This window comes from Xyrauchen texanus, chromosome 45 (genome assembly GCF_025860055.1).
Source record: "Xyrauchen texanus isolate HMW12.3.18 chromosome 45, RBS_HiC_50CHRs, whole genome shotgun sequence".
Classification (NCBI taxonomy): Eukaryota; Metazoa; Chordata; class Actinopteri; order Cypriniformes; family Catostomidae; genus Xyrauchen; species Xyrauchen texanus.
The window spans coordinates 3,466,252-3,491,242 of NC_068320.1; the positions used below are offsets into that span (position 1 = coordinate 3,466,252).

A 24,991-nucleotide genomic window follows, 5' to 3' on the forward strand; every position below is an offset into this window, starting at 1 on the left:
GTGTTTGATATAATGACAAGTGATTTTCTACTACCAAATGATCAATTTAGCATGATTACTGAAGGATAAGCTGTTGGAGTGATTGTGTTGTTTTTTACATCAGTAATGTCCTGACTATACTTTGATCAGTTAAATGCCACTTTGGTGAATTAAAGTACCAATTTCCTTCTGAAACAGCAAAATCTGTACATTATTCCAAACTTTTGGCCACCAGTGTATATTTCATTTTCATCATTTTAATCACATTTTAGATTTTAAATGTACAAATTTCACATTCTATCAATTTATATGTCCGTAAATTTCATTTATAATAAGCAGAAAAGCTTTTGTCAGCATTTTAAATTTCATACACATTTTTAACACAAAATATTCACATGTTTGGAACCCAATAATGAAAATAGAATTCCACATATAACATTTAAGCTAATGTTACTATATGAAAAGTATTATAGATGCTGCAAGAGCCTTTTTGTTTAATATTTTAATATTTACAGTGTTGAATTTAAAAACGTCATAATATAGGACTGCCCCTTTAAATATTGATATGTACTAGAGCTGGCAGAATGAACACGTTAACTCGTGTGATTCATTTATAAAGTTTAACGTGTTAATGCATTTACTGTCAATACAACATAAAGCAGCATAAACACTGGTTGGAAGGGTGGAACCTTTGTAATGTGTCCGCATTGGTGGAAAAATTACTCAATTTACATACTTAAAGTACAGATACCACACACATTTATTACTGAAGTAAAAGTCATTCGTTAAAGTATTTTTAAAACCAGGTACTTTTTACTTTTACTTAAGTATGAAAAAGTAAAAGTTCTACAAATTCAAATCCGTTCATCTTATAAAGTGTGACCCAAGCCATATCATTGAGTCTCATAAAGGTGATATCGGATACAATAAATATTACGTTTTATAGTTAATATTTTCTCTTTGAATTTCAAATGCTTGTTTTACTTTTGTTTAATTTTATTTATTATACTTTTATTTCTTTTTCTAAGGGGAAAAAACCTAACCTAATATACAAATTAGCATGTGCTATAATCTCTGTGCAATGCATTTTTGTTTGTGCTGAAATTATGTTCTTGCGGTGTCACTATTCAAATAAATAAATAGTTCAGTACACAATAATTAAAGATGGGTTGCTGGTGGATAAGTACTGGCCATTTTATTCAGAAAATAAACTATAGTTCATAAAAATGAATAGTAATATCAATATTTTTTTATTATGTTTAAAATTATTTCGGGAAAACATGGATGGGTGTGTTGACAAACACCACGCCGTTACCAAATCTAGAGCCAAAAGCATGTGACATCACGATTTTGCTTTATTCATGAATGATGAGATGAATGCAAAACTGTAAAAAACACCTACTTTTATTCCACTGCATATTAGAAGAGTCCTCCATTGTTTCTGTGTTCCTCGTATTCTGTGGCTTACATGTATATACATTGATGAATACATTTATATCATCAGTTTTGTACACAGCTGGAGTAAATTACATCTTATATGTGCATTTTGAATTGTATTCCGTCAAAGTTTAGTTTCTGATGTAGTTCCGGGGGCATTGCTTGTCTGCCACAGACTGCATGTGTGTATACGCTAAGTGTTTATTGACCTTATGTGCCAGAGGGCCTTGTCCCAAATGGCACCCTAAGCACTTGCGGTCCTCCAAGTCCAGACTTTGTTGGCGTAAGCGAGTAGACTGATGCGGCTCTAGACAAAGTCCATGCGGGTGCATCAGTGAGTTTTATAAATGATTATTTGGAGTCATGACACTGGGTAAAGGAACAATCTTGAACTCTTGGAGGTTTGTGTTTTATCAAGCTACACACTGACAATAAAGCATTAGGGAATTTTATAAAGAAATGCTGAAAAACAGCGTGTGTATAACAACAAACATGATTCAGACAGCAGGATGATTACATACATGTGATTAGTCAAATGTATAAAAGGAGAACATACGACTCACACACCGCTGTATATAGCAAAAATCATTATATTTATATACATAACCACACTTCTTCAGGTCGAAATATCACGTTGGACCAGACGTTGCTATTTAAATAAATGTAATGACTCTTAAATGCTACAGCATATGTGCAGGAACATACTCTCTCTTGTCTTAATGTTTTAGAGACTCACAATAATCCTAAAGCTGTCACTGTTGGAAATTTCATGTCAACTACACATTTGAACACAAATTAACAAGTTGAAACATAAAAAATTAAACAGAATTACACATAACAACTAAACGCTTTCCAGATCCTATTTACCTCCATGGGTGTTTAAAAAAAATTGCGTTTAGAGTGACCACAAAACACCTTACAAGCATTTTCACGTAGGAAAGGGGTGCTGTAGTTTCACACCATCAACTCATGGGGAAAAAAACTTCTGTGCTCCCACACGTCATCCATCTTGATCGGCTTTTCTCACTAGCTTGACAGGGAATGGACTCTATAATAGGACGGAGACGGTGCTGGAGAAGAACCTCCATTGTCCCGATTAGCTCCTTGCACGGCGATTTTGCCAAACCCACTTGCGCCTAGTCTTGGCGCACACTTGCAAGAAAATACCACTACTTTATGGCCATGCCCATTGTTGCGCTTGTGCAACTTGAAAAGCTTGTGTGCTTAAAATAGGGCCTAATGACACAAAATAGAGATTAAAACATACATTTGATGAAAAACAGGTGGATGCATGTGTTAATCAGTTCGCTTTCAGTCATTGAGCAGAGCAGTGTTTAAAACATGTAGTTTCATTCAAAGAGCACTGGTACCTCTACTAGTCTCCTTCAACCTTCTGTCATTTGTGGTTCAAGCTTTAGTAAAATGTCTGCTACAGATTACTTTCACAATAATAAATCAATTTCATAATGACCACTAAAGAGCAATGAAGTTTCCTCAGTATGCTCTTCTTGTAGATATGTGTTTTTTTTGTAGTTTATGTATCTATGCCATCTCTCACACATTTGTTTTATTTTTACATGACAGTGCCTTGCACCCCCCAGCCACCCAGCTGATGCCCACTCTCTGACCAGACGCCCTCTGGCTACAGAGGATGCTAGGAATGTGTCGCGGTCGCAGGAAGTTCCTGGCTGCCTCCCTTGCCCTGGTCTTCATCCCGGCACTCACCTGGCTCTATTTGTCATCTGCAAACTTCACAGGTAAGATGATACTACAATTATTTCAGTCTTATTACGCAACTCTCTGAAATTCTTGATTCTGACTGTTGAATCGCAGCAACCCGTAATAAAGATGCACATGCCTGTTCAGTGTTGGGATCTTCCATTGGTTTGTCTCCAGCAGGCTTCGGTGGAACATTTAGGCCAAAAGTGTGCACATTTCGAGAAATTTAAATGGATTCTCGTTTGTACGCATTTCTTTTAGAAAGACTAGTTATGTCTATTTTCTGATCAAATATACAATCTGAAGCACTAAAGCGCTCTAAAACTCTCATATGGCATGCATTACATGCACCCAGAATGGGCGAGGCTGCTTTTATGCATTTATAATCCAAATATGGTCATGAAAGCAAAAGTTATTAAATCAAGTGTACCTCAGAGACGACATGGCAGGGACACAATTCGAAAGTCACATGAAGAAATGATACTGCTATCACTGTTGCTAACTTTAAAACTAGCGGGTTGATGCCACGTGTCAGAAATCCAGTGATGATGGTAGTGACGATTCTCCCTGACCAATCAGTGATCTGCAGGATTTTGACGTCACATTTAGTATCGGCCCGGCTCGCTTGGAACCTCGACCGAGGTGGTACTAAAAAAAGGTACCAGGTACCAGTTACTATCCACAGTGGAAAACCCCAGAAAAGCAAGCAGAGTCGAGTTGTACCGTGCAGTGTAAAAGCCCCATAATTTGATTTGATTGTTCAATGCGATTAATACACGGCCCACCTGTCATGCTTTCAGCAGATCCGCAGAACGCCATGAACAGTGAAGGAGCAAGAACTTCCTGTTCTATACAAAACCAGGGAGGGGCTCTCTCAGGTGGAAGGGACCAATGAGCCAAATGTCTGAGACCGAATGCATAATAATAAAACAAAATCTTGAGTAGGCCTAGCCCAACTTTGTCAGCCGGCCTATGTAACTTATTGAAATGATTGTTTAACTGAATTATGGAGGTGGTGTTAAGGCACTTTAATACAAGCTTGATACAGTAACTCAAACTACATTAATCCACAGAAATATTTTGAGCAAGGCATGTTTATTTATAAAGCACATTTCATACACTATGGTAATTGAAAATGCTTTAATTTTCTTATTTTGAAGTAAAGACAATTTATGGCAATTATTTTGATCTCATATGCTTTTATGGATCGAATTCAACACACAATATACCCTAAAACGAACCCGGTTCAAACTATTAACAATCACGAAATATAAAACTATTGTGGATCAGTGCGCACACAAAATTATGGCTGCTACTCCCATATCTAGGATCCGACTAATGGGACAAAGGTTTGCTTGATTAAAAAAGATTCTCTACTTTCTTATCCCAAAAAGCATCAAATTTATTGGTCTGGTCCCACCCAATCACTCCACAGATGAGACCAACTAGTTCTTTCTATGGTGACATAATAGCTAAACGCTGGTATGCAGAACATCAAAATAATAATTCAAATGAAACCAAGAAATTCTATGACATGTCAAATGTATAGGATGCCTTTGTGATGATTACAGCAGTCTTGTGTATTCTACATTTAATTTAATGATACTGATTTAAGTCTCACAAACCTTAACAACACAAAACAGTTCTTGGTCCTTTTCCAGTTGGACATGACTGAAGGTATGCCATGATGATGTAAATTAATCAGTGTTACAGGAAACACTGAATAATGACGCTTTTGAATGACATAAGTTGTCAATCTGAATATAGACTGAAGCTTTAGTGCAGTGCATTGTGGGCTGGTGAACATTTAAACATGCAGTGGATAACTGTGTTTCCTCCTCAGTTAAACCGCTGCCTCTGTCACCGTTGCATCTGCAGTCATCTACGTTAATCGGGGTGCCTGGTGAGCATCAGGGGTTGCAGTTGCGACTGCGAGACGTAGAGGAGCGTCACCATGCCATGCAGAGAGAGCTTAGCCCACTGTCCAGGGTCCCAACCCATAGCAGCCATAATAGCATTGGTCGCCAAGGCAACCAGTTACACACCCATTCCACAGAAGAAGGTACAGGTGATAGTGAGGCTAAAAAAAGAGTTGCTGCGGGCAACAGCTCTGACTGTGTGCCTCAGCCTGTGGTGAACAAATGTGAGGTAAGTATGATACATAACATTGAAGTGACACAGTTATAACTAAATGGATACACATTTTGCCTCATGTCATGTGGCTTGTTTAGGGTGTACTTAAATTTTTTTCTAAGAAATTTTCTCCCGGTGGAAGATAAAACACGTGAAAAAGATTTCATTGACCTAACCTATATTTAAAAACCAGGGCCTGTATTCACAAAACAATCTTAAGGCTAAAGTAGCTCCTTATATGGACATTTAAGAGTAACTTACAAATCAGACTCATAACATTTGAACCGAAGAGTAATTCATGAAGCAGTTTCATGTTAAACTTATCTTTCAAACCCTAGAAGTCATCCTGAGGACGTCTAAATCCTTAAGAGTGACCTAATGATCTGAAACTTGTCTGTTGCCATCAACCCACATTAAAAACGTTATATTACAATATTATTATTTATGACATTGACCGTTTAAAAAGGTATCACCTGAATTGCGAGGGGGTTTTTATTATTGTAAACCTAGTTATAGATGTTGTAACTTCTCCCACAAACTGAAATGACCCAATTACATCAGAGATAAAGGTATTGACAACTCTCTCAAATAAAACTGTAGCATGGATGAATTTGGGATTTCTGTCATCTGTCAGCAAAATCATCTATCAAACTATAAATGCCCTCTCCAGACTGCATATCATCCGACAATTCATAGCTTATTTTTTCTTGTGGATGCGCACTAGCTGCAGAGGAAAAGGTGGCATTCACTGCCATCACGGGGCTACCCAGTGTTTAGATGCTGTAGACGGGATGTGCACTCGTTTCATTGTATCAACACAGGATGAATAAATGTTCATCAACCGGAAAAACAAAATCTATCTTTCTGCTGTCGTATATACTGTATATATCATTGTCTTCGCTGACAAATAGCGGTTCCCTGCCTGCCAATCACTGTGGCCGATTTAAAAGAGTTCGCTCATAAAACGTGATGTCATCCATAGCAACGAGGTCAACACTGCCTTACTCTTATCATAAGATTTACTTTGTAAACAGGTTTTAAGCAAACAAATCCTAGCTAGGAACTATTTGGAGAACTCCTAGTGGTAAGATAAAAATCTTTGTGAATATGGGCCCAGAATATAATAGAGACTTGAGGATGGGTTCTTTTGACTTAAGCTGCTAAGCAACCACCCAGAACACTCTAGTTACCACCTAGCAACGTCCTAGCTGCAACACAGAACACCCAAGCAATCAATTGCAATGTGCTAAAATCCATTAATAACACCCGAGCTACGTGCTAAAAACCACTCGCAACAACTGCTTAACAACTCCCTGGTGAAGCACCACAAACATCTTTAGGAAAATATCTTGTTCTATTTCATTTGTGTCTCCACCCTACAGTTAAAATACAATTTTATTTTATAAAAATGTCTTTGTGTGTTGTGTTTCTAATCATAGACAATTCATATTGCTATTGTGTGTGCGGGCTACAACGCAAGCAGAGATGTGGTCACTTTGGTCAAGTCTGTCCTGTTTCACAGGTAAATTTAGAGTCTGCGGCAGGCACACACACACGCATGCACACTATAGCTTGGTCTTTCTGTTGACCTTCTCTTAATGATCTTAATACTGTTCCCAGGTCAACAGAAATTTTAAACTGGTATAAATTGCAGTTACTATCTCTCTCAACACAATACATGTAGGCTCTGCTAAAAACTAATGATGCAACAATACTTTTTTGCTGATACCAAAAAGTCATCAGACACACTTCAGACACAAAATTATTATTTAAAATTAGACTTGTTTGAAATATAATAATACAAATTGTTATACTTTTCAAAGACACTTGTTCTTCTTGGCATTACAACAATAACATCTGTGCTGAAACAGTACTGGATAATATTTCTAAACTATTACACAACTTAACAATTTACAATAAGGTTATTTTTGTTAACATGAGTTAACTACGATGAGTCACGTGACGTCGTGCGAGGGTCGGACGTGTAAACCACGAGCTCTTTGCACTTTGCTAGTTAATAATGATTTTTATGTCATAAACCGGTGAGATTGGATACACCCTTCTACTTATCTGTTCTGTGAAGTCAACATGGCAAAGAACTCAAAATCTTCGGGCTCTGGAGATATTAAAAGACACTTGCGTGCTCAAGCTGGTGCCTCGGATGGGCCTGCAGATCATGTGCTCGGTTTGGACGGTGCGGCGGGAGAAATCCAATGCCAACAGGCGAGCATATCTGTGATGCTGACTTGGAGGATCTCGCTGTAATACGTCGATCAATTACTGCGATGGAAACTAAATTCTCTGAGTTGGTTACAAGAATCGGGGACGTCGAGAAACGGGTTGATTATCTGGAGTCATTGGAGAGGGAATTAGCTGCTGATCCGCTAGTGACCAAAGTAGATTTACAGCGCGTTTTGGAAAATGGAGGATTTGGAGAATCGTAGCCAGGGAAATAACGTCAGAATTGTTGGAATTCCTGAGCATGAAGAAGGCCGAGATATGGTGATATTCCTAGACGAGCTCTTCCCGAGTCTGCTCGGCATAACAGGCAATAAGCTGGAAATTGAGCAAGCTCACAGGGTCCCGGCTCATAGACTGGCTGAAGGAGACAGACCTCGTTCAATTCTGGCCAAATTTCTGAGATCATCTGATAAAGATCTCGTGTTGCGCGAGGCGAGGAGCAAAGGAAAGCATTGTGTGCTATGGTCACATCGGTGTTATGGTCTTTCCCATTCATTTTCAATGATCAGTCAATTTTGACCACAAAGGTATTAGGTTTTTAAAACATTTGTTTTACGACACTTAGAATTATTGAATCATGCCCATAATGTTTTTGTATGTTCAAGTAGAGGAAAAGTCAACAAGTCTTGTACTGCTCAGGAAACCATTTTTATTACATCAGAAACATTGATTTCGTCAAAAGTGACTGAAAACCATTGGAGGGTTTAGGAGTTTGAAAGGGTGATTCATGCCTTTATTTCATCTCGACTGAAACTCTCTTTATATAGGAATAAGTCCATTTCTTGGTTGCAAATGGTCCAGAATACTGCTGCTAGATTGTTGACTGTATGTTAACGTGAACATATTCTCCTCACTGACTGCCAATTCGCTACAGAATTGATTTTAAAATAATACTATTTGTTTTCAAGTCTTTAAACAGATTGGCACCGCCTTATCTCTCTGACCTATTGTGTATACAGTCCAGTTTTATCTTTAAGGTCAGAGACTGTTGACTGGTCTAGATTGAAGCTGAGGGGTGACCATGCTTTTGCAGTAGCTGGCCCAAAGCTTTGGAACAGCTTACCTGTGTTCATCAGATATGCTTCCATAGTACATACATTTAAATGTAATGTTTCAAAGGTTTCCCTGGCTTACAATCAACCATAAAAGTTGTATTGTGTATTCGTTTGAATTTCTTATTGTAAAATTCTCTTTTATTTTTTTTCATTTTTTATATGTGGTTGTACAACACATTGCTGAATGGATGCTGTTTTGAATTGTGCTTTATAAATAAATTTGACATTGACATATACATATTTAAATTAAAATGTATATTTGTTAATATTAGTTAAAAGGTGCTTTTTTAATTAAATTAATTATCAGATTACCTTTCAGATATCACTGAGATAGGTACAATGAAATATTACACCTGTCTCTGTTACAGCCCTAGGCTGGTAAACACAGGAAAAGATGTCAGCGGGCCACGGCTAGATTGCCGGGTCTTTCTGCCTGTCAATCACTGTTAACAGGTCAGCCCATATATGCTCGTACAAGTGTCAGTTCGGTGTCCTGTTCACGCAAAACACTCAGGGTCGGACAGCTAAATGCTCAGGGGGACTCCATCTGCTCCAAAACAACGTCTCTAGTGTGTTTGTGTGTGCGCTCATTTCTTGGAGTGCAGGGTTTTGGAAAGAGGGGGCATGGTTAATTCAATGGCTAAAGAGGAATAAACCAAAAGCAAAAACAAGACAAAATAAATCAACTAAAACAGGTCATCAAAAACACAAAAATAAATACAAAAACGAAAGTACAAAAACACCCGATATAGCCACTAGGGCAGAGAAGAGTAATATTAAAGCAGTCAAGTTGGACTGTGCATTAGACAAACGCAATCTGTAAAACAGCAGTCAGACACAACAGGATATAAATCTTTAAAGAGATCAACAGTTACAGAAATACTCAAACCAGGATGTCTGGCACCAACAATCATCCATGCGATTTATCTGATCAGCAAATCATGTGGCAGGAATGCATAAAATCATGCAAATACAGTTCAGGAGCTTCAGTTAATGTTCACATCATCCATCAGAATGGGGAAAGAATTGTATCTCAGTGATTTGGTCCATGGCTTGATTGTTGGTGCCAGATGGGCTGGTTTGAGTATTTCTGGGATTTTCACACACAACAGTCTCTAGAATTTACTCCGCATGGTGCCAAAAACAAAAAACATCCATTGAGCGTCAGTTCTGTGGACGGAAATGTTTTGTTGATGAGAGAGGTCAACAGAGAATGGCCAGACTGGTTCAAACTGACAAAGTCTACGGTAACTCGGATAACTGCTCTGTACAACTGTAGTGAGAATAATAGCGTTTCGGGTTTGGCATTGTTTTGGCAGCATGAGGTGGACCTACACAATATTAGGCAGGTGGTTTTAATGTTGTGGCTGATCAGTCTATATATATATATATATATATATATATATATATATATATATATATATATATATATATATATATATATATTATTCAATGAATTTTAAAGCTTGACAGCTCCAGTCCCTATTCATTTTCATTATATAGAAAAGCGCCCACTGAGGAATGAAAGTCATACAGTTTGGAACAACATAATGAGTGCATTTTGACAGATGTTTTGGGTGAACTATTCTTTAACTATGTTTATCTGGTTACGCATGTATATTGTAGTCATTGGTGACTGTAACAGTGTCTTCTCCCTCTCTGTGTCAGACGAAACCCACTTCACTTCCATTTCATCACGGACTCTATCGCTCGGAAGATCCTGTCCGATCTCTTTAATACCTGGATGGTGCCGGCAGTTCACATCAACTTCTACGACGCTGATGAACTAAAGGTTTGTGTACCTGCTGCTGTGCTCACTGCAATAGAATGCAACATTGAGCAATCACTTTTTCAGTGGCCTTGCTTCAGTAATGTTTTCCCCATTAAATTTCTCTAAAGAAAATTCTTCAATAGAGTTCAATGCCTTGAATCAAGCCAACCAGCTTGGGTTGAATCATAACAGTATAAACTTTGATTTTAACCAAAAACGTATATGGCCCGAGTCAAAGGAGCCAACCCCCATTATTATTAAAAGTGCTGCAGTTTTTCTCTCTTCCTGAACAAGTACTGACATATGCAATAACATGTAATGCCATGTCATTAATAGATAAGTTTACTGGTATTTTGAAATCACAGTGGTGGGGATCAATACACATGCATTCCAATCTCCTGATGCTGACAGAAAACACGACAGAAGACGTGGTTGATCTTTCCCTGAGCCGCTTCTGTCAAGTAGTGCCATCCATGATAAGCAACAGCCGATATCTCGCACAACTCATGTGTTACAGGTCCATTTCTTTTTATTTAAAAAAAATTCTCTCTCAGTTTGGGTGTGAGATGCTAAAATAAAAAATGTCGTAACGTATTGATTTCTTACTGAACGCAATTTTTCCCTTTAAATACGGGACGAATCCTCATTATACTGGACGGTTGGCAACATATATTTTCCTTTTATTCATTTGATCTGATACTGTTTCAGCATGAGAGTGTGTCTCCACTCTCCACCATGAATTCCTTCAGGCGATGATGGCGGTGACCATTGTTGACCAGTGGTCGTCAGGGCCAGGGAATGGTAGAATTCAAGAGATAATGCTCAAAGAATTACCAGTTTACTTTTTGGCTCACCAGCCACTGTGGCTAGTAATATTCCAATGTCACTAGTCACTCAGCATTTTCACTAGCCAAAACCCCCACCACACAACAAGTTATAAAGACTCAAGACTGTAACACATGCATTTCTTTGGACAATTTATTTGACCGAGGATTATATTTCAGTCAGTTCAGTGGAACACAATCCAAATGATTTAAGTCACCTTTAGAATTGTGTAGCAATGAAATGAGTCACGTAAGTGTTGTGGTATCCGTCATGATACTGAGTGAAGCCCGATTGACTCTTGAGTTTCACTCTGTGGTATCCCAGTGCTCTGGCTCTATCTCTGGAACACGCTAGTATGTGCGCTGTTGTGGTGAAACCATGCTTCATTCGCGAGATAGAAGACGGCTGTGTAATGTTTATAAAGCACCGAATGTGAGATGAATAAAATTACATTTCAGTCGGCAGTGGCCTGAGTCACCGTATTCACAGTATTTTCAATGCAAGAAAAATCCTCAAAATGTCACTGGCCAAAGCAGAGGTTAGGGGGCTCGAGTTACGTGACTCGACTAGTTGCAAATTTCAGGACTTATGACTTGCTTTATTAAATGCAGAAAAGGACTTGACTTTGACTTGAGGACCAATGATTCAACTCGAGTGACTCGGCAAAAATGTACATTTTTGCATGTTATGTGCTTTCATGAATGTAGTAAAATACTATTTAAAAGATATTATTGCAACAACTGTGAATTGGTACAAAAAATGTAAACCACAGAATGAGTCGTAATTGTCTGCATGCTTCCATTCTGCACACACCCAGTTAACATGAACAGTCATTCTAACATTCTCCTAACCCATTAATACTCCTATCCTTTCTGCAACCCTGCTGTACGTTAATACATCTACAATCCATTTCTTATTCTGATCCATTGTTGAATTAATTCCTTATTAAAATAATTGAAACACATCACAAATAATATGGAGTGATGGATAAATTAATGTCCATCCATCCACTTTTTTTATACCCGCTTTTTAGGGTCTTGTGTGCTGGAGCCAATCCCAGCTACCTTGGGAGAATTAAGGCAGGGAAACACCCTGAACATGTGGGTTAGAAGAATACGTAAGCTGTAATTCTACCATAAATGTGTAAGATTTGATCTAACATTGTACCATACTGAAAACTGAGCCTTGATTTTTGCATTTCCTCAGCTACCTCATCAACAGACACTAATATGCAGATATTGAAGTCAATTATTTCAATTAACAGTCGAGGGTTTTTAAAATCAGAAATGTATTGGCAGACATAAAAATGGAATAAACATTGAATTAATCTTAAAAGGCTATTATTAGATTCATTTCTTACCACATAAGTGTACAGTTTAGCTGATACATCTGCTTCTCTTCATTTGTTGTCAATCAATAAAATAAAAGTTCTTTTCGATTATATGAGCCAAATCTTTATCATATCAGTTAATCTCTCATCCAGAAATAATTATTTATTGAGGAAATCCATAAACTAATGTCATTCTGGTTTTTATTAGGTTGCCACACAAAAACCTCCCTGCAACATTCTGGGACCGTTAGTTTATGGTTACTAAAAATAGAACCAAGGAGAACATTCTTTGAATGTTAGGAATTGGTTCCCCAAAAGTAACCAAACGGGAACCAAATGCTAATGATAGCAAAACAGCCCCAAAGATCTTTTAAATATTTTTTTAATCTTAATCTTAATCATAATGAACCTTATTCATAAAAAGAGGTCTGCCGTAGACAGGGTTGGGGAGTAACGGAATACATGTAACGGGATTATGTATTTAAAATACAAAATATAAGTAAGTGTATTCCACTACAGTTACAAATTAAATAATTGGTAATAAGAATACAGTTACATTTCAAAAAGTATTTTGATTACTGAGATTACTTTGCATTGTCATTAGTTTCATTTCATATTTAGTCCTTTTCAGATGGAAAACATTTCTACATCTAAATGATGTGATCCAAAGTGTATTTGAACAGCGGTGAAACACTTTCTTATGATGTGTTACATTCATACGAGCAGACAGAGAATTACGTTTGGAGCAGAAGAAATAGAAATAAACCTCGTGTAAATGGTCAGCTTTACGCTAAGCTAAAATGCTATTTCTAGCCATTTTACATGCACATGTTACCAGACACCATCATATTCGGGCAAAAATCATATTCTTGATAATAATTTGTATATTGTTTTCTTGTTAAAATTTCTAAAAATCTTCAAAACAAGATCAATTATATGAATCTTGTTTTAGAAACAACACTGCATAAGATATTTGGGTTTTTCAGAGAATGTATTTTTAACATGTGTATTTTGTTTTACTGTACTGGCAAAAGTGAAAAAAATCTACCAGTGCTGAAGAAGTAATCCAAAGTATTTAGAATACATTACTGACCTTGAGTAATCTAACAGTACACTACAAACTACATTTTACAGCATGTATCCTGTAATCTGTAGTGGAATACATTTCAAAAGTAACCCTCCCAACCCTGGCCTTAGAATGTCTGTAAATGAATGTAAGGTAACCTGTTCATTATGGTTAAAAGTTATTACCATACAATTCTTATTTAATCATGACAAACAATACATTACTTTCAGTATTTAGCCACTGATCGTTCAATAGAAATGTTACCGTGATAGTAATTTCTTCATGTCAACATTTCAAAACATCAAAATGAGAGTTATGAAAATGAAACCGTTAAGATGCACATACCCAGTCAGTGATGTAACTCCCATAGATTTGTCTCTAGCAGGCTTCTGTGAACAACATCCAACATTTATGGGTAATGTTGTGAGTTATGTTTACCCATTCTGTATCTGTATATTGTAATACTGGACGGTCTCCATTATGAGAGTAAAAGTTTGGTTTCACTCATTCCGTGTGTTTCCAAAGATGATATCCATGCACTCCATTTTCTTTAAATAATGTCTCTTACTATTCTTTACACTTAGTTATTGATCAAAAAGTAAAAAGAAACCTGTATTGCAATCACTTATTGCATGGATGCGTTATAATGCTGCGTTCCAGACGAAGTCGGAGGTGGGAATATCGGTGTTGAAATTTCCCACTTCCGACCTCAGTGTTTTCCTATCAATCACACGTCACAATCACACACGCTTATTCCAGATGCTAGCTAGCTGGTTCTCTGAGCCAACAGGTGAAAACATAGGCATTGATTGAAATCCTCTAAACATCCTTTTGTACATTTTTTTTGTATATTGCAAATAAAGACATTTCCTTAAGTGAAAATACTTGAAAGTTTGTTTTTATGCTGTTTGTTTTATGAATCCCAGCTCCAGTTTATGCTCGCGTTATGGGCACGCGATCTTGGAAATGACGTCAAATTATGCTACTCTATGAAGTCGGGGTTCATTGATCTACCCCATGCATCTGGCCTAGTTCGTAAGGGCATACTGCCATACTACTCTTACTATTTCTGCCAAAGACAGACATGGCAGTAGTAACAGTAGTATGACATTCAAACTCAGCATCTGACTTCAAGCGGCATTCCAGTCTTTATTTTAAAGTCGGAGGTGGGAAAATCCTGAGGTCCACGTTGTTTGGAACACAGCATATACTCCTCTTCTATTCGAGTGTGATGTGACGCATTCCGTCATTCTTAAAGAGACAGTACAATTTTAGAGGTTGTTTGTACAAATTATGGAAAACATTTACAGCTCATATTATTATAATTCATGCAATTTCATTACATCATATTAAGTGATCAATGAAAAATGTCAACGTATTAAAGAGCTAAAATGTGATCATAGTAGTGATATATATATATATATATATATATATATATATATATATATATATATATATATATATATATACACTTTCACATACTATATAGTTTGTTACTTTTCCTGGCCAGTTACTTCTTTAATACATTTGTTCATAGGGCTGGGTATTGAGTTTGGTACATTTTAGGCACCGACCAAATTGTCTCTAAACAATCAAGTATCGAAAAATGTCTTGTAGATCAGTACCAAATTATTGATACCTAAGGGGTTAACCTCGTCAATGTCAGTGATAAGCATGTAGCATTCTAGATGTGCCCAAATCTAAAAGTGCCAGTGATTGGCTGTGTTTAGGCATCAATGAAAAACACTAGTTTACAGCGGTTACACCCAGAGACGCGGCACACACGTGAGGATGTAGTGTGTATGCGTCTCAACACCCATAGATGTACAAGATGTGGAAAAGATCAAAAGTGTGTCTATATTTCACCAGGCTCGATGCCAACAGCACGCTGTGCAATATTTGCGACAATATAATTGCTGCCAAGACCGGCAACATGACAAATCTGATGAAGTCCGAGCCAGTGCGGTCATCCTCTCATTGTCCCCCTGCCACAGAGCCTCGTTCAACATGCCCACCACGAGTCCTCCTCCAAAACTACTGATGAATGCAGCGGCGCTATGACTGGGACTCCGACAGGTTTGGTTAACATTTTGCAAACAAACCAACAAACAAAATCTGCTAACTTGTAGTGGTATATGGTTGTGTACTTGTTAAATTAACGTTTCTGTGCGCGGTGACAGTCCTATAAACTGGGACCTATGTAACGTTAGATATTGTTTGGATGTATGGCTATAATGTAGATGCTAGCTAAATCCATGCTAAAAATGCATTAAGGTTGACAGTAACTGATCAAGTTTAACTCTCATAAAACTAGTTATCTTGCTAAACTGTACTCATCCTTAAGGTCGGCTGAATTAACAGTTTTAAATTGTTTTTTTTCCCTCTTCACATTAATGTTATAGCCCCTGCCCCTGCCGACCCTGACATGAGGAGACCAGAAGGCTCAGGAGATGAGTCTTTGAGTCTGTAAAAAATTTATAAAATTGGTATCGGAAAAAGTATAGTTTAGGAACCGGTATCGCTATCGTCATTTTCTGAACGATACTATTTGTTCATGGTCCGTTCGCACAGTTACTGTAATTACAAGTGTCCGATTAATAAATACCATTCATGTCACTCATAATACAAATGAGAAACTTTGAATTGTATGATCTAAGTTCTCACTTTTATGAAGTACATGGAAATGAAAAATGAATGCTGGAAAAAGTACTTAAAGTCCTGTATTTTTATTCAGTGATGCTTGTACGAGCCCTGTTTGAAACCTTAAACCATCAAGTATTTTGTGGAGAAATCGCTCTCCCTGCTCTGTTTTGTACTGTGACTTGACTCTACTGAGGTGATCCACTGACTTGACTCGACTGAGGTGATCCACTGTCTTGACTCGACTGAGGTGAACCACTGACTTGACTCTACTGAGGTGATCCACTGTCTTGACTCAACTGAGGTGATCCACTGACTTGACTCTACTGAGGTGATCCACTGACTTGACTCTACTGAGGTGATCTTGACTCTACTGAGGTGATCCACTGTCTTGACTCGACTGAGGTGAACCACTGACTTGACTCACTCGACTGAGGTGAACCACTGACTTGACTCGCTTGACTGAGGTGAACCACTGACTTGACATGCTTGACTGGGGTGATCCGCTGACTTGACTCGACTGAGGTGAACCACTGACTTGACTCAACTGAGGTGAACCACTGACTTGACATGCTTGACTGAGGTGAACCACTGACTTGGCTCGCTCGACTGAGGTGAACCACTGACTTGACATGCTTGACTGAGGTGATCCACTGACTTGACATGCTTGACTGGGGTGATCCACTGACTTGACTTGACTGAGGTGAACCACTGACTTGACTCGACTGAGGTGAACCACTGACTTGACTCGACTGAGGTGTATGCATTGCTGACTTGAGACTTGACTCAGAGCTTGAAGTTCAGGACTTGAGACTTTCTTGATACTTGCACATGTGTGACTTACTCCCACCTCTGAGCCAAAGTGGCTAGTAGAGTGACCTGGCACTGCCAGTTTTTACCCACATTTTGCAGGTTGGCGGATGTTAATGTCAAGCCTTGGATACAGTTAAAGGGAAGCTAACACGACAGTAGATTATGGACTTCTGAAGTAGCAAAACACGTGTGTATACCGAGGGTGTACGCAAATATTGACCCTTAGAAGTCATTATACACAAACTGCCCTGGGGAAAATAGTAAGCACACCGCGTATATGGGCATATGGCCCGACTACAGAACTGTTTGATTGTTTATTGCCTTGATTCTGTGTTGGTAAAAGCAAATTTTTCAGTTTTTAGATCAGCTGAATTGACTTTTTGCTCTCTGTGTTTGACAGTTTGAGGTGTCGTGGATTCCTAACAAGCATTACTCTGGCATCTACGGTCTGATGAAGCTTGTGCTGACCAAAACACTGCCCTCTGACCTTCAGAAGGTCATCGTTCTGGATACTGACATCACCTTCGCCACAGACATTGCTGAGCTATGGGTTGTCTTCCACAAGTTTAAAGGTACTGGAAATGTCTGCTTTCACATTCTCTTGAATTCTAATCGCAGTCATCATCTCTTGGATCCATGTATCGATTTGATGGTGGTTTTCGTGATTTTATTTCTATTGGGGGGAGTGCTGATGTTTGCTAAACTTGAAATTAATTCAGAGTATAGTGCACACATTTTCTGTGTGCATGTGTCTGTAAAACCTACTTCATTAATGGAAATATTTCAAAATAGTGAACATGGTCCATGGCAACACAATGAATATATATACAGTGTGTGTTTTCATTGCTAAAAATGTTTTATTGTTGGGAAATATCACAAGCTCTGGTTTTAAGTTGCAAATTCAACCTCTGAACCTCCAATGCACATTGGAGTCCTGATCAACCTGTCTGCGTTTATTTTGTGATGATGACCGTCTGAATGTATTCCATCTGACACTATCCCACTTATTACACTGCAACTTAAATGGGTTATGAAATAGAGAATCCAATTTTCCTTAATATTTAAACAATTCTGGGTGTTTGTGACATCACGAGACATTTCTCATTTGCATTTACACGCCCCACAACATGCGTCATCGTCGTGGGTGTACTGATCAATGGAGAATGGCTAAAGTTAATCCAGCTCAGTAGTGGTGGTGATTTTGATTCATCTCAGTGACCCAAGCCTTTTGAATCCATTCACCAAAAAGATTTGTTCAGATTTGTTCATTGATTCTGTTTGTTCATTGACAGTTTCTGCATATTACACCTTTGTGCCTGTAAATGGTGCAACATGACCGTCTTTTATTTTTTTAATGGGTATTTACATTGAACACAAAGTCATTCACGATGGGAACAATTTCATGTATTTTTTATTCAAATTTGCAGCACTGCAGAGTATTTAAGCATGACATTTTTGACAACAAAAATACAAATAAAAACGGGAGTTTAAACTAAACTGAAACTATAAATCTACACTTCAAAACAAACAAAAACTAAATAGGATCATATTTCAGTAGTCTGATGTAAAATGTCTGATTTCTCTGTTTTCCACAAAAACAACTGGCGAGCGGCCATCTGATTGACATGTGAAAAGAACCAACCACAGTTCTCCTTCATAAGTGACCTCAAAGAAAACTTTGGATTCTGTTTCATTCCATGAACTTCAGAAACTTTGGCAAATAAGTGACTATGTGTTCTCTGGAGTGGCTGTTTTAACGCAAAAGTTAAAAGTGTAATTGATGATATTGCTCCTGTGAAAGTCAGGAAGAAGAGTGGCAGACAAAAAGCACCTTGGAGAAACTCAACAGCAGTGCAAAAAATGAAAAGACAATGCAGAAAAGCAGAGCGCATGTGGCGGAAGACAAAACTTGTAGTCCATTATAACATCTACAAAGACAGCATCCATGCTTTTAATATGGAACTAGGCAAAGCTAGACAGACTTTCTTCTGGAATATTATAAACAGCAACTTAAACAACACATGCACTCTTTTTGCGACTGTAGAGAGACTGACAAACCCCCCAAGCCAGATTCCCAGTGAAATGCTCGCAGACAGCAAGTGCAGTGAGTTTGCTTCTTTCTTCTCTGAAAAAATCTATAATATCAGAAAGGTGATCAGCACATCCTTGAGTTGTGCTGGGGTCAGACAAATCAAACCACAACCTGAGAAAGTAGTTACTATGTCTGATTTCAAAGAAATTGATGGCAAAATTTTTGAAGAAACCGTACAGCACCTTAAAACATCAACCTGCGCCCTTGATGCACTTCCCACATCTTTTTTCAAAAGTGTGTTCAACTGTTTAGAAGCAGATCTCCTAGAAGTGATAAACTCCTCACTTCTCTCTGGGAGTTTTCCAAACTCCCTGAAAACTGCAGTTGTCAAGCCCCTCTTGAAAAAGAGCAATCTGGATAAGACCATATTAAGCAACTATAGACCGATCTCAAATCTTCCCTTCATAGGCAAGATCATTGAAAAAGTTGTCTTCAATCAGCTGAACAAATTCTTGAACTCAATGGATACTTTGAAAATTTTCAATCTGGTTTCCGATCGCATCACAGCACAGAGACAGCGCTCATAAAGATAATAAACGATATTCGCTTAAATACTGATACAGGCAAATTATCAGTACTGGTACTACTCGACCTCAGTGCTGCATTTGACACTGTCGATCACAACATACTTCTTGACAGGCTCGAAAACTGGGTGGGGCTTTCTGGGATGGTCCTAAAATGGTTCAGGTCATACTTAGAAGGGAGAGGTTATTATGTGAGTATAGGAGACCATAAGTCTGAGTGGACATCCATGACATGCAGAGTCCCTCAAAGCTCAATTCTTGCGCCACTCCTGTTCAACCTGTATATGCTCCCAATTAGCCAAATAATGAGAGAGAACCAAATTGATTACCACAGCTATGCAGACGACACACAGATCTACTTAGCCCTATCACCTAACGATTACAGCCCCATTGAGTCCCTGTGCCAATGCATTGATGAAGTTAACAGTTGGATGTGCCAAAACTTTCTTCAGTTAAACAAAGACAAAACTGAAGTCATTGTGTTTGGAAACAAAGATGAGGTTCTCAAGGTGAATGCATACCTTGACGCTAGGGGTCAAACAACTAAAAATCAAGTCAAGAATCTTGGTGAGTCTCTAGAGTCAGACCTTAGTTTCAGTAGTCATGTCAAAGCAATAACTAAATCAGCATACTATCATCTGAAAAATATTGCAAGAATTAGATGCTTTGTTTCCAGTCAAGACCTAGAGAAACTTGTGCATGCTTTTATCACCAGCAGGGTGGATTATTGTAATGACTCCTCACTGGCCTTCCCAAAAAGACCATAAGACAGTTGCAGCTCATACAGAACGCTGCTGCCAGGATTCTGAGCAGAACCAGAAAATATGAACATATCACAGCAGTCCTCAGGTCTTTACACTGGCTCCCAGTTACATTTAGGATTGATTTTAAAGTATTATTACTGGTATATAAATCACTCAATGGGCTAGGACCTCAATATATAGCAGATATGCTCACTGAATATAAACCCAACAAATCACTCAGATCATTAGGATCACATCAGCTAGAAATACCAAGGGTTCACTCTAAGCAAGGAGAGTCTGCTTTTAGCTATTATGCCAGCCGCAGCTGGAACCAGCTTCCAGAAGAGATCAGATGTGCTCCTACAGTAGTCACATTCAAATCCAGACTCAAAACACATGTTTAGCTGTGCATTTACTGAATGAGCACTGTGCCACTGTGTGTCTGACTGTTTGTACTGTATTTTATTTTATATTCTAAACTGTTTCAATTATTCATATTTTTTTATTCTTATTTTAATCTCTTCTCGTCTATGTAAAGCACTTTGAATTACCATTGTTGCCTACTTGTTAACATAAGTAAATGCATCATGAACAAACAAAAAACTATATTTATGGTAACATTTTACATTAAGGTTCATTTAGTTAAATCTGGTAAATGCTTTAATGCATTAGGTATCATGAACTAACAATGAACTGTATATTTTTACAGAATTTATTCATCTTAGTTAATGTTAATTTATACTTTATTTATAGTATACTAATGTAGTTAGTACAATTAATGTTAACAAATGGAACCTTATTATAAAGTATTACTATTTTTTTATAGTATTTATTAATCTTGGTTAAAGGATTTGTTCACCCAAATTTGAACACTATCCCATAATTTACTCATCCTCAAGCCATCCTAGTTTCATATGACTTTCTTCTTTCAGCCAAACACAATCAGAGATCTATTAAAAATATCCTGGCTCTTCCAAACTTTATAATGGGAGTGAATGGTACCTTAGATTTTGATGCCCAAAAAGCACATCCATCCATCATAGAAGTAATCCTTACGGCTCCAGGGGTTAATAAATTCTTCTGAAGCGAAGCGATGCATTTTTGTAAGAAAAATATCCATATTTCTAACTTTATAAACTATAATCCCTATACACTGTATACACATGTAGTGCATGTGTGTGAGCTTGTGTAAGTCCAGGTGAGACGAGGACTGTGAGGGCGCTATTCAATCAAAATTTTAATAAATGTAGGATATTATAGACATTGTTTGACATTCTTAACCGATTTACTTTAACCAATGCCTTGGCATAGGGCTCTCTGAAATAACTGAAATCATTTGGTGAAGTGATATGGGACCATTATGTGGTCAAGGAACTACTTCATAGTTGTGCGTTTAAAGATAATTGAACACTTTAGAATGTCTGTCAACTAATCAGAATCAAGCATTAAACAGACCCGTGGTATTAATATATCCAGCCAAAAGTTTGGAATAATGTGCAGATTTTGCTCTTATGGAAAGTAATTGGTATTTGTATTCACTAAAGTGGCATTCAACTGATCTCAATGTATAGTCAGGACATTAGTAACGTGAAAAATTACTATTACAGTTTGAAGTAAATTCTTCAAAGAGTTCTCATCAAAAACGTGCCACAATGACAGCTTTGCAGATCCTTGTTATTCTAGCTGTTATTTTGTCCAGATACAGATACCAGTAATAAGCATGTAGCATGCTAGATGTGCCCAAATCATAAAGTGCTGGTGATTGGCTGTTTAGGCATCAAGGAAAAACACTAGTATCAGAAAATGGTTTGAGTTTCAGGGCTGAGAAGAATGTTATTAGTAATAATGCTAACACTGTTCTACATTACAGAGAAATACTAAACCGTAATAATGAGCCTTTAAAATATAATTTTTATAAGTGAGCCGCAGCGACACCGGGATAAGCGGTAATGATTATGAATGTGTCGGAACAAACAGCAAGAGACTGTCTGAACATTTTGTTAATTTATAGAGAGAAATGCACATTCGGGTTGAGCAAACAGACGACGATCTCGGGGATCAATGATGGTCAGAGTAGACACAAAGACACGCATTTGAAGAAACACTCTTTATTATATTATTGAGTACAGATGACAGAAAAGCTGTATATGGGCATATATGATGTGCTGATATAGAGGCGTGCAGTCTCATGGAACATGCGCATCTAAAGATCTCACACTTTGTTTCTGCCTCCCTATTTTCTATTCCAGTACATTTATTCAGCCGTTTACTTTTAATAAAAAGAAAAACTACTATCAGAACAACAAAGTGTCAGAAGTTATAGAATTGTTAACTGTCCAATCAGAAGGCGTCGTCAAGCTGGTGATGTATAGACAACTTTCGTCCAGTCATTTGACTTCTAAATATATCAATCACAGGAGTTGCCGGAATAAAGCCAGCTGGTATGACACCATTCATTCATTCATTCATTCATGATTTAACACATTGTATAACAATATTTGGATACTAGGCTATTTTCTGTTTATTAATCAAATGAGAATCATATCAAGGATCATTATAAAATATTACAGAGATTAGAAATCATATTCCACATAGAAATCATATTCCACATCTTGTCGAATGTTATACTCAAACCATGTGAAAATTAAAGGCTACACATTTTTTTTCAATGATTTTCATCAATGATTTGTTTTGATTTTAATTTAAGTGATATTTAGATTTTATTAATTTGTAGTTGTAGTGCTCTGAAAGTTTAGCCATATAGCCCATCACATTTTTCAAAGGCTTATTTCACGACGAGTATCAATGTATTTCAATGTATGCTCAAAAATGTGCTACAATTAAATAATTATATTCATGGATTTCATTTCGCTCAACTTTAAAACACATTTGCCAAAATTCCTCTACACAAGTCTAACACTTCCTTTCTTTGTTGTAGAGTATGTTGTCTCCACGGATCAATCATTGTGCTACACCTTGCAGGGTTAGGAGACCTCTGCAGCACTCTTAAACAAGTTAGGAGTCTTAACACTTATGAAACTTTATGAATCACACTTATTCTTAAGTCTAGGAATAAGAGTATAATTACGTACTTAGAATTTTGACACACTTAATACTAAAATTTTACTCTTAAGCGACTTTACTCATGCAGATTTTTGCAACGTTTTGCCACAATGTTTAGGTAGTGGCTGTAGTGATGGGCGTGTGGTCGTGTGTCTTTGCGGCAGAGAGGGAATGTTGTGGCTCGTCAAACTGGTTAACGTGATTTCGAACAGCTGTTTCTTGTTACAGTGATCTCAAAAGCAGCCAAAACATGCTATTGAGGACAAGTTTGCTGATATCTCTTAATATTGAGTGTTTGTATTCAATATTGTGAAGAAGTTTATAGTGAAAAGCCACCAAAAGCAGGTGGTGTGCGGTGTGAACGTCAGTTGGTGAATCCACCGGCCACCCCAAAACACCATTGCACCCTCTACCATTAAACGAGTTCTCCTTTGAAAGAAATGGTGTGGACCTCATTGGGCATGGGAACGGATGACACACAGGCATCACTTTGCATTAGTTCTGGCGGACTATCACCAGAAGGATTAATGGCAATGCTCGAGATGGGCGTAATAGAAGAGTCTCACAGTGATTGGGCCAGCCCCGTGGTTCTGGTACCTAAGAGCGACGGGACGGTCCGATTGTGTGTGGACTATCGAAAAGTGAACGCGGTGTCTAAATTTGACGTGTACCCAATGCCCCAGATTGACGAATTGCTCGGTTGGTTGGGCGCAGCTCAGTTTTATATGTATTAAGGGTTATTATTCACTCTATGTTCAAATAACTACCCCACTCCAGTGGCTCCACCGCATGAAGGATACCAATGCGCAGATCACCCGTTGATAACTGGCACTTCAGCAGTTCATATTAGAGGTGGTCCACAGACTGGGGGCGCAGATGTCTGTGGCTGACTTTCTCTCTAGAAATGGGGGTGGGGGGGTGGCAGGCCAGTTGTTGCCCCGTCTGTTAATATTGAGTGTTTGATTAATTGAGTATTCTGAAGAAGTTTGTTTATTTTGAGAGTTAATTTTTGACTCTGTGAAAAGCTACCAAAAAGTGCATATGCTATACACCAAAGGAAGAAGAGAATAAAAATCTGACCTGAAGCGTGCCACTGCTCCCGTCTCCTCATTTCCACATACAGACCCTGATGTGGTATCACGTGAATTGCTGGACACAAGGTTTCCCAGTAGATCAATGGGTGTGGTGGGCTAAAGCACATAACTGTTAATCAGAAGTTCGCTGTTTCTATCCCCACATTGTGTCAATGGTGAGCAAGAAAACGGGACTCATCGGACCAGGTGACCTTCTTCCACTGCTCCATGGGCCAGTTCAGATGCTCGAGTGCCTATTTTAGGTGCTTTTGTCGGTGGACAGGGGTCATCATGGTGACTCAGACCAGTCTGCAGTGATGCACTGTGTGTAATGACACATTTCTCCCGTAATCATCTTCAGCTCATCAGTGTACATACATCCCCTGATCCATCCTTGGCTAAAGGCCCCCATAAAATGCATTGTTTTTCTTGAGTTGGATGAATAGATTTTTTCGTAAAAATATTTAAAGTTGGCTCATATTGACTG

At 38.0% G+C, this 24,991-nt stretch overlaps 1 protein-coding gene across 1 annotated transcript in view; it reads left to right on the plus strand.

The window, feature by feature from the left end:
• large1 (LARGE xylosyl- and glucuronyltransferase 1) overlaps positions 1-24,991 on the plus strand; it is a 113,553-nt gene that overhangs the window by 12,296 nt on the left and 76,266 nt on the right. Inside the window, exons 2-6 of the mRNA XM_052118848.1 lie at positions 3,001-3,173; positions 4,979-5,283; positions 6,708-6,790; positions 10,233-10,356; positions 17,410-17,581. Coding sequence (XP_051974808.1) covers positions 3,068-3,173; positions 4,979-5,283; positions 6,708-6,790; positions 10,233-10,356; positions 17,410-17,581 — 790 coding nt within the window. The 5' untranslated portion in view covers positions 3,001-3,067. The remainder of the gene's footprint in view (positions 1-3,000; positions 3,174-4,978; positions 5,284-6,707; positions 6,791-10,232; positions 10,357-17,409; positions 17,582-24,991) is intronic.